The following is an 11,778-nucleotide window of genomic DNA, read 5'->3' on the forward strand; positions in this document are numbered from 1 at the left end:
ATATTGCGAGTTGATAATAAGCACACATGTGACCATCTTGTAGATGCATCTATCAAGACCATATAATATTTAAATGGCCTACATGGAGGGTGAATTGGCCCACATATCACCATGTATACGTTCCAAAAATACAGGGGATTCAATCCCAACCTTAGCTGCTGATGGTTTAATAACCAATTTTCCTTGAGAACAAGCAGCACAAGAGAATTTCTTTGAATGAAGAATTTTCTGATTCTTCAAAGTATGCCCATGTGAATTCTCAATAATTTTGCGCATCATATTATAACCGGGATGGCCCAACCGGTCATGCCAAATGATAAAATCATTAGAATTAGTAAGCCCTTTGTTTACTATGGCATGTGATTCAACCATACTAATACTTGTATGGTACAATCCAGAAGAAAATGCGAGTAATTTTTCTTGCACATAGTTTTGCCCCAATTTTATTGTAGTAATATAAAGGTATTCAACATTTCCTTCATTGGCAGTCTCAACATGATAGCCATTTTGGCGAATAACCTTGAAACTTAATAAGTTTCTTTGAGACTTACTACAGTACAATGCATTTTCAATAGTTAATATTGTTCCCCCAGGTAGTAGTAAGGCTGCTCTTTCAGAGCCCTCAATTAATTTTGCACTACCAGATATTGTATTAACATAAGCCTTTTTCACAATCAAAGTAGAGAAATATTTCTTTTCTCTTGAAATAGTGTGAGTTGTAGCACTATCAAGAAGACACATATCTCCATTACTCATCTTGAACCAATTGAAGATTGGGGAATTTTATTTATCTTCATAAAATAAAAGTACATCATAAGAAATATGAAAAATCAACAACTTTGCAAGAAAATAAAAGTACTTTTTTTCTGAATATAAAAACAACATAAGGAAAAACATAACAATAAAAAAACACATAAATAAAACAATATAATTATTTTCCCCAATCAAATGATCAAACATTAATTTTGATCTCCAAAGAAGTCTTCAACTTCCAAATGAGTAATATCATCAAGGTCACCAAAATCATCATCTTTTAAAGCCAAATTTTCTTCAATATTGTCATCATATTTTTGTGAAGGCCCTGCCTCGGCATCATTTTTACACCCGAGCATTAGAAGAAGATGCACCATTTTTATTTCCTTTTCTTTTCAAGGAATCTTGGTAAAGCCTAACAAAATGCTGAGTTGCCCGGCATTCATTCTTCCAATGCCCTTTCATGCCACAACGATGGCAATTGCCTCTTGAAGGATTGCTTTGAGAACCCATATTGTTCTCCCTTTTATGGCGACCACCACGACGACGATTATTATATTGTCCTCTGCCATTGCCACGTCCACACACATTATTTTGGCCTTGATTTTTATTTTGTCTTCTTTCAGACTGGCCATGTGCTTCAACCTCATTTGCTTCCGATAACGGAGCAGTTCCCGTGGGACGGGCCTCATGATTTTTCAATAAAAGAGTATTGTGTTGCTCAGCCACAAGAAGGCATGAGATCAACTCAGAATACTTTTTGAATCCCCTTTCACGGTATTGCTGCTGTAATACCAAATTTGAGGCATGAAAAGTTGTGAGAGTCTTTTCCAACATGTCCTCATCTTTTATATCTTCCCCACATAATTTTAATTGGGAAGTAATTTTGTATACAGCAGAATTATATTCACATATAGTTTTAAAATCTTGTAACCGCAAGTGAATCCATTCATAATGAGCCCTTGGCAATACCGTTGCCTTAAGGTGGTCATACCTTTCCTTTAAACCAGTCCACAATTCAAGTGGATCTTTCACCGTAAGGTATTCAACCTTCAATCCTTCATCCAGATGATGACGAAGGAAAATCATTGCCTTTGCTTTGTTCTGACTCGACGTTGTATTACCGTTGGTAATAGTGGAACCAAGACCTTTAGCGTCAAGGAGAATTTCAGCGTCGAGTACCCATGACAAGTAATTATTTCCAGAAATGTCAGGTGTCACGAACTCAAGCTTTGATAAGTTCGACATGATAAAACAGAAGCTTAACTTGGAAAAATTGAAATGATATTAGAGTTTCGTGATGATAATGTGTTGTAAAACTTAAGGACAAAAGAACAATATAAAGAGGAAGAGAAGAAGACTATAAGACAAGAGGAACAATATAAACTAACATTCTTTCTTTCAAGTGTATCCAACATTATTCTCAACACCACTATTTATAGGATTACATTGAGGAATACCAAAAGGTGTCATAAACATTTCATTAAACCTTGAGAATTACTACCCATTAAGGAGGAAATAAACCTAGGAGTTATGTTCATCCAATTAATCATATTATCAACAACATTACTACCAATAAAGGATAAAATTAACCTAGGAGTTATGGTCATCCATTTAACCACCAAAATGATTTACAACATAAATTTGTAGTTTAATACACTCTTAACCATTTATATAGACTATAAATAAAAATAAATTGTTTTATTGAATATCCAAAAAATTTAATATAGGAGTAGGTGAGGGTAAGTTATGAATAATGAATAATGAATGATGATTATGATTGGTGGAGGGATAGCATATTCCATACGCCGACTCCTACGTCTGCGCCTTCCTTCCTCCCGCATTAAACTACTCCTACCACTTGTCCTTATCAACGGCTCCTTTCATTGCTATTTATGACGTAGGAATTAATTATTGAATCGAGGTATATGGTATCTTTATTCATTATTAATTGTCACATTCTGTTTTTGAAAGTTAATTTAATTAATTTTTAAAGTTAAATTAGATTATATTAATTTAATAATTTTAAAAAAAATTAAATATTTAAAAATTATACGAAAAATACTATAAATGACTATGTTTTTGCATATCATTGTGATTAAAAAATATATCATAAAATGTTAGTCAAACTTTTTATTGTTTGACTCTAAAAAAGGAAATCATGACAATTAAAAGTGAACGGAAGGAATATAAGGTATAATAATTTCAAAAATAAAATGTAGGATCATTTTATCATGTATTTGGTTGGACGTATTAGGCAGTCTTGAGATTATTTATCTCACTATTTATATCTTAGTGATGAGATAAGTTATCACATATGCAAGATGAAATAACTTATTCCAGAATAACTTATCTCGGGATAACTTGTTCCCAACCAGATGACCCCTAAGTATTGTTATAGAATATATTTATATATAATTTAATTTTTTTATTTTTTATTTTATATAAAATAGTATATAAATTATTTCATAACAATAATAACATATCTACTATAATTTCACTATGTGGGTTTGGGTAGGGTAGAGTGTACACAAGCATTGCCACTACCTCAAGGAGGTAGAGAAGTTATTTTCGAAAGACCATCAGCTCAAATGCATTAAAAATCACATGGAAAAATTAATTAGTGAAAAATATAATCAATAATACGAAAATCATATATATATATATATATATATATATATATATATAGTTCGGATACCACACCAGTACACTAATATTGATTGACTCGGATATCACGTTAATATACTAAGTTAGTGTGTGCTTTCCATGAGAAAAATGAATTTACTTTTTAATGATGAGATTGTTACATATTGGTCCATGGGTAACTGAATTTGTGTTTAAATGCTAGGATGGTTCTTGTGTAGACCAGATTTTCATGTTAAACACTGTAAATGATGTTTTAGGAATCTTTGATGGTCCGATTACTTGAACGGTGTGATGAACCAGCTATGACTTGTTGTGCTAAGGTTATTCATATTTATTATGCATATCAACTCAGGGTGCGGATTGAGAGTCTGAACTGTGTTATACTTGTGATTATAATTATATATTATTTAATTTATTTTGTTAAGTTGTGGTGACTAGGCCAGACTAATGACCAGGGGTCTGGTGCATAATTTAAATGTTAGGACTAGTTATGATTACTCAGTATTTAGAACATATCTGATAAGGAAAATTTGAGTCAATTTGATTTAGTAAAAGTCTCACATGTGATTTACTAAAATGGGTCAAGAACTAGGATGTTGGTATGAGAACTTGAGGGAGAGTAGTTATAAGTTGGTTAACATAGCTAGTAGTGGTCTTGTATTTGGAAAATCTCTATGTGATAGAAGGGTTAAGTTTTGATCTAATATGATGGTGGCAAAAAAGGTGGGTTTGGGAAGCCTTGGAGTGGCAAGAGGGTCGAATGTTTAAATATTAGAGTTGACAGCGAAACGAGGTAGGAAGTTGGGATCAAAATATACTAGTTTATGAGTATTATACTTGGGGTGATAAAAGCATGTGGATAAAAGACTTGGGGTGATGTAACCTTCATATTGCATGTTACCTTTTGAATGTCCACTTTATATTATGTGGTGGATTCGGATCGATCAATGATACCTACCTAGTACGTGTTGTTTGTATTAAAACTACTTTTTCTATGCCACTTGGTATAGTCTGGTAGCATGAATCAACGATGTTTCATAGGTGAAGACATCTTCGACAACTTCTTCTCCTCTTCCTTTATGGTGGGAGTTGTGTCTTATTTCCTTCATATGTTGTTTTCTTTTAGAAGCTCTTATTCTTGTTTAGATTAGTTCCTAGGAAGGGATTTAAGTAATTTTTTCAAGACAATGTGTTTCATCAAGTTTGGCAATTGATTTTGATAACTTATAAATGAGTTAATATATTGGAAAGTTATTTATTTCCACATTTCATATTTTAATTGGGTGTAAAGATTCTCGTATCTAGGTGTTAGAGTATGCGACTGCACGGTTTGATTTGGATCGTAACAATAAGATAAAGATGGAAGAATATTTATAGATAATTGAAAAATAAATTTAATTTTTAAAGCAAAGTTTAAAATATAAATGATTTTCATCCATTTTAAATTAATGTATAACTTTTCAGAATTTTCAATCCCGCCAATTTTTGCTCTCTTTGTTTCCATTCTTCATATATTTACAAGTCCACCATGTATTATCCTCAAAAATAAAAAGGAAAAAAATTGAATTGGTAAACTCTTCATTGTTTTGGTCCTGTATTTTATCCTTTGGAATACCTTAAAAGAAATTGTCACGTTTTCAATATAATATTATTTCTAATTTCTATATTTAACACATCACTTTCTATCCCATGTTAAAAAAGTAAAACGGCCCATTGTATGTTTAGTAGGAAGGAACATATTTTTTTCTAGAAAATGTTTTATTAAAATTAAGTGGTTTTTTAAAACTTAGTACTTTTTAGTAATTTTTTTATAAATAAGTAAAAAATATTATTCTCATAAGATTTATATATAATCTAGCAAAATATAATTTGAGGGGTAGGGAGTGAGGTGTTTGGGTGGAATAGTTAATGGGTAGAGATCAAGATGTTGGGTAGGTGGAGAGAAGACAATAAACTTTGAATATCACTTGTCAAATTAATTTTTCATACTTTTATTAAATAAATTATTTTCTTCATTTTTAAGGAATTATTTTTTCTAGAAAAAATATTTTCCAAAATAATTTGACCAATCAAACATAAAAAAATTAAAAAATATTCTTCCCTACCAAACACACTTATAATATTTCACGTCAACCTTTAATCATACTAACTTTTTCTTTTACTTGAAACTCACCCTCATCTTAAGGGTTTCTTTAGACTCAAAGAGACTTATCTTTCTTTTTTCTTTTCTCGTATTCAAGAAAGAGAAGTGGTTTAGCTTTGCCAGTTTACTTCTTTTATCCCAAAATACTTTATTGTTTATTTGTTTTCTTCTTCTTTTTGAGTTAGCATTAAGTAATGGTCACTTTTTTACTTTGAAAGTTTCTATATAATTTAATGAAGTACTAAAAGTTTTAGGGAAAATTGTATATAATAGCAAACTATTAATTCAAGTTAAATGTTATAAATATAGTTTGATTTAATTGTACCTCATAGCAAACTGTTGTTATTTCACCTCTCTCCTGGTGAATCTCGCTCGCCACTCTCGTTCTCTCCCTCGCCTCTCTCGTTTTTTTATACAAACGCAAGTGTATAAAGTGCGTTTGTATTTGTATAAAGCGAGAGAAAATTGTATATATACATATATTTTCGTTCCCCTCTCCCAGATCTCACTCGCCACTCTCCCATATCTCGCTCTCTCACTCGCCTCTCTCACTTTATACAAAAACGCAAATGTATAAAGTGCGTGAAAAATTGTATATATACATATATTTTCGTTCCCCTCTCTCCCCTCTCCTAGATCTCGCTCGCCACTCTCCCATATCTCGCTCTCTCACTCGCCTCTCTCACTTTATACAAAAAACGCAAATTATATAAAATGCGTTTGTGTTTGTATAAAGCGAGAGAAAATTGTATATATACATATATTTTCATTCCCCTCTCTCCCCTCTCCCAGATCTCGCTCGCCACTCTCCCAGATCTCACTCGCTCACTCGCCTCTCTCGCCTCTCTCACTTTATACAATTGACCTTTTTGTATATGTATACCAAAGTAGATTAGACAACTGCTTTCTTTTGTATATGTATCACGAAATATACATATTTATGTTTGCTATGAAGCGCAATTATGCAAACTTTGTTATAGCATACAAATATGAATTTTGTGTTTGCTATATGTGAAAGTTGTCAAAATAAAACTAGAAAAGATAGTTCAAGTTGAGAACATAAGTCTAATCATTCCGGATAACGTTTGCATCCTCTGTATTATCGCGGTTGCTGGCACAGAGTTAGCCGATGCTTATTCCCCACCAGATTTGAGAATAGGATGAAATTCCGGATCTAGTGGCTGGTGAATCACTGATCAAAGAGAAATTTTTTGAGAGATTCTTCATCGATCTTATCTTTCTGGAGTATATTTATGCACTTGCTCAGGATCATGATTTAAATAGAAATAGGTTGATTTTGTTGGAATATTCAGGTTATAACAATAAATTTAGTGAGTCCATAAAACTTTGAGCAACTTTCACATATAACAAACACAAAATTCATATTTGTATGTTATAACAAAGTTTACATAATTGCGCTCCATAGCAAACATAAATATATATATATATATATATATATATATATATATATCGCTATACATATACAAAAGAAAGCAGTTCTATAATATGTTTTGATATACATATACAAAAAGATCAATTGTATAAAGTGAGAGAGGCGAGTGAGCGAGCGAGATCTGGGAGAGTGGTGAGAGGGGAACGAAAATATATGTATATATACAATTTTCACGCATTTTATACATTTGCGTTTTTGTACAAAGTGAGAGAGGCGAGTGAGAGAGCGAGATCTGGGAGAGTGGCAAGTGAGATCTGGGAGAGGGGAGAGAAAATATATGTATATATACAATTTTCTCTTGCTTTATACAAACACAAACGCATTTTATACAATTTGCGTTTTTTGTATAAAGTGAGAGAGGCGAGTGAGAGAGCGAGATCTGGGAGAGTGGCGAGCGAGATCTGGGAGAGGGGAACGAAAATATATGTATATATACAATTTTCTCTCGCTTTATACAAACACAAACACACTTTATACACTTGTGTTTGTATAAAAAACGAGAGAGGTGAGGGAGAGAACGAGATTGGCGAGTGAGATTCACCAGGAGAGAGGTGAAATAACAACAGTTTGCTATGAGGTACAATTAAATCAAACTATATTTATAACATTCAATTTGAATTAATAGTTTGCTATTATATACAATTTTCCCTTTTATTTTACAGTAGAAAGAGCGAAATATTATCCACACAAATCGTACAAAATTCTTAACTATTCCCATGCCACATCATAATGTAAAAACAAATTGATATAGTGGGAACAGGATGTTCATGGTTCTGTTAAAAAATAGATTTAAATAAATAATAGAATCAAAATGATAAATTAATTTTTTTATTTGATTTGGATTTAAGTTTTACAAAAATCAATAATATTTGGTTTTGTTTGATTTTATAAAAACAAACCAAATAAAAAACTGAACTAAACTGATTAGTTATCATATACACAATATATATATATATATATATATATATATATATATTACTTTTTTAAATAGTTTCAAATACTTTGTATACTTTTTTCATAAAATTTTTATTTATCCGTAATAGGCTAATGAATTTTACACCTTAAGCTCGTTATTAAAAGAAAGTCATGAATCAAAGCTCATATATATATATATATATATTTATTTATTTATTTATTTATTCATTTTCTTATCAACTTATTCACTTGATTAAAACTTTTACATATTAAAAATTTTTCTCCATAATCGAACAAAATTATAGCCATAACAATAAAAGGTTCATTATGAATTATAAGTTCGAAAACGATAAAATATTCGATTCTATTTATAGGGGAAAAAAAGAAAGAAATATCATTATGTTTCTTAAAAATCGAACTAAATCGACAATAATTAATTCCAAATTATATTTAATTTGATTTGATTTTAATAATTAAAAATCCAACTAAATGGATTTAATTTTAATTTTAGTTTCATCCTGAATATCGACTCAACCCAAATTATGAACGAGCCTTAAGTTGGAGTATCTTTTATTGTTTAAATTGCTCTATAGGCTCTAAAAGATTGGATCTAATGCTAATTGATATTCGATATCAAGCATGACAATTTTACTTTATGTTTGTATGTGAATTGTGATTGATTGCATAGGTACTATTTAATATTTATACTAGGCAAACGAGTTATATTATACGTAAGAATTAATTGTCATTTAGATAAGTATCTTTCTTTATTATAAAAAATAGAAGACAAATTTAGAATATGAACAAAATCAAATATATTTTCCAATACGTTAGTATAACATCCCAATTAAAAGAAAGGGGAAATTACATGGTTAAGCAACATATACTAGTTAATTAGTCATTATAGCTATAGTTTTAGTTAATTATCACTCGCGACCAACATTCAATGATAGTTATGTGGGCAGAGGTTTTGAGTTTATATAATTCGCACGTTTGCATAATTCAGAATTTGTATAATATAATTTATATAACTTTTGTATAATATAATATAATTTTAGATAATATAATTTGTATAATTGTTTAAAGTTCAGATGTCTGCGTTTGTAAATCCGTTATTTTGAATTTATATAAAAATAGCTTAATTATACAAACGTATTCGCGAATCATACAAAATCACCCACGAATTATACAAACTTGCGAATTATGCAAACGAGACAGTTTAAACTGTAGCTACAACCCGTAAATATGCAAAGTAAAGCTATGGAGCATAATTAAATTTATTATACTGACTATTTGAAAAAATTCCTCAAAGAAGAATCATGAGTTAGTTGATTTTTTGAGAACTCGACGTATAGACTTAGGTAGAGTTCGAAAATGATATGAATATTTGGAATTTTCTATTTTCTTGTCTAATTAATTTAAAGAGATGCCGACTTCCAGCAGCAAGTGCAAGTGTGCTACTGCTCTTTTTAGAATACGAAAAAGAGGTCGTTGTATCACTTTGAAATTTGTCTTTTTCAATAATAGTGTAAATTATCATCCTTAAATTTTTGGATTTTTTAAATATCAAGTCAAATTAATTATAATATATTCTTAAATTTATAAATAAAATAAAATCAATCAAAATCAGGTTTCTCACTTTTGATTTTTTTATTTTCTCAATTTTTTTCTTGTAGAGTCTTTATGCAAACATATAATTAATTTTTGCTTCAAATATTTATTTAATTCTAGAATAATACAACTATTTAAGGTGTTTCTTAAAAAAAATAAATGCGAGATGAGTGATAACATAAAGCATTCAAACAACAACAAAAAAAACTACATGTAAAATATGACAAATTAACAAGTCGTAATGAAAATGACATAATATAGTCACGACCCAACCCGCCATGAGAGGCACCCACACCACACCCCCGCTAGGAGAATCAAATCAAAAACTAATACAAAAACAACTACACAACTAAAAGGAATAGTTCTCGTTAAATTAAACAAGCCATCATCAATCTTAACAAAAACATGCAGAAGTACTCCCCCTAAACTTGAAAGTCGTGTACTAAAACATCTATATAGTCTAGAATATGGAGATGCAATCCCAAAATAAAAAATATAAGTCCAACAAATGAACTAGAGGGAAAAGACGAAACTATAGCAGCTTGGAAGAAGCAGCTCACCCTTGGATTCAGAAAGCATTGGACTCACAACTGAGGTTCTGCAGCGGCCACCGAAGTAGGGTCATGTACTCAACAAAGAATGAAAAAATGCAATATCAGCACACAAAATTCACAATGTACTGGTAGGATCATCGGTCAACTCCAATTATACGAAATATGAACAAGAAACCAAAGCTTAGTAAATAACACGATATGCAAATACAGTCACAACCAGGGGCGGACCTAGGTGGTTCCTTGAAAATAAGTGAGAAGCTTAGCTTAGTGGATAAGGGGTTCAAGAATTGTCTTTACATCGTGTGTTTGAATCCCACGCATAGCAAGTCTTTTTTATTTTTTATTTACCCTTTTTAATGCTATGGAATTGGGCTCAACTTTGGGCTTGAATCTTCTTTTCTTTTTTCATTATTTTTTCTGTCATTTTCTTTTTTCTAATTTGTCTTTGTTTAAATTTACTAGACACTTTTTTTTAGTTTTTTTATTGAGGATTCTTCTTATATCTATTATTCATTTTATTTCAACATAATTTTATGTACTAACTTGAATAAACTCTTTAAAAATGATGAATTATATTAAACTTGAAATTGATATATATATAAATTACATGTTATTGAATGAAGAAACTAAAATTCGTCAATATCCTTTTAATAATATCAATTTAATAGAATTCATCGAATTTCTTTTCTATTTTTTCAATTCAATTTTAGAGAGATGGAAACTAAATTTATCTGGTTAATCTGTCATTTCGTTTTTTACAAAGATGACTAACCTAGTAAATTTAACTACATGAACTAAAAAAATTGACGATGCCATTTATTTATCTTCTGAATATGCATTATAATATTAGTAGCTCTATACTTGCACACTTTTAGAGAATCTTGACGATTTTCCTAGTAACATGTGTTTGAATGGATCCTAATTTATTTATTTTTAAAGTGCAATAAAGTAAAATATTACAAAATAAAAGTACAAAAAACACAAGAAATTTTAAGAATGTTCAATGGAGCAAGGTAAAAATTAAGAAGAAATGCTTAATGCGGTATGATAAGATAAGTTAAATTTAGTAGGTTCAGGTAGATATTTTTCTTCCCCGTCTCACTTCTTTTTTCATCCTTTAATTTTCACATGTTTTAGAAATTAACTTATGCAATACAACAAATCCACTTATTTTTTTTGATCAACGTATCTTTGTTCTTATTATATTTGATTAGTTTGGTGTTTACTTTTATCAACCAATGAAATATCTATGGTTGCTTGTACAAAAGAGTGTGCCGGGGGTAACTACGCTCACCACACACTTACATTACCATCCGAGCTTCTTCTTTAAGCTTTGAATCCCCTGAACAAAATTCTTGGATCCGTAACTGGTCACAACCAGTAACATAAACATGACTCCCAGTCCTCATCCTGACTTAACCACCATAAAAAATATGTTCAAGAACCTTTCAATATTAAACCCGGTTCACTCATGGAACCAACACACAAAACAAACACATGTACCCGACATCATACCCAAGCCAAACGACATAAAACTTGTACCAGACATAGTATATCTCATACCAGACATGGTACCCGAGTCAACTAATATATCTACCAAGTGTAGTACTCGAGCCAACCAAGAGATATTTTATATCAAACGTAGTACCTGAGCCAACCAGAATCACTCATTACACAATCACAATCACAATAAATACAACCTG

At 30.6% G+C, this 11,778-nt stretch overlaps 1 protein-coding gene across 1 annotated transcript; it reads right to left on the reverse strand.

The window, feature by feature from the left end:
• Positions 1 to 1,098: 1,098 nt before the first annotated feature.
• LOC125877329 (uncharacterized) lies at positions 1,099 to 2,001 on the reverse strand. Its single transcript, XM_049558656.1, has one exon. It carries the CDS (start codon positions 1,999 to 2,001, stop codon positions 1,099 to 1,101), a length of 903 nt encoding a protein of 300 aa, XP_049414613.1.
• Between the last annotated feature and the right edge of the window lie 9,777 nt (positions 2,002 to 11,778).

This window comes from Solanum stenotomum, chromosome 9 (assembly GCF_019186545.1).
Source record: "Solanum stenotomum isolate F172 chromosome 9, ASM1918654v1, whole genome shotgun sequence".
NCBI classification, from domain to species: domain Eukaryota; kingdom Viridiplantae; phylum Streptophyta; class Magnoliopsida; order Solanales; family Solanaceae; genus Solanum; species Solanum stenotomum.

Excerpts from the sequence above, each read along its gene's own strand:
- LOC125877329 (XM_049558656.1), bottom strand. The coding sequence starts at position 2,001 with ATGTCGAACTTATCAAAGCTTGAGTTCGTGACACCTGACATTTCTGGA.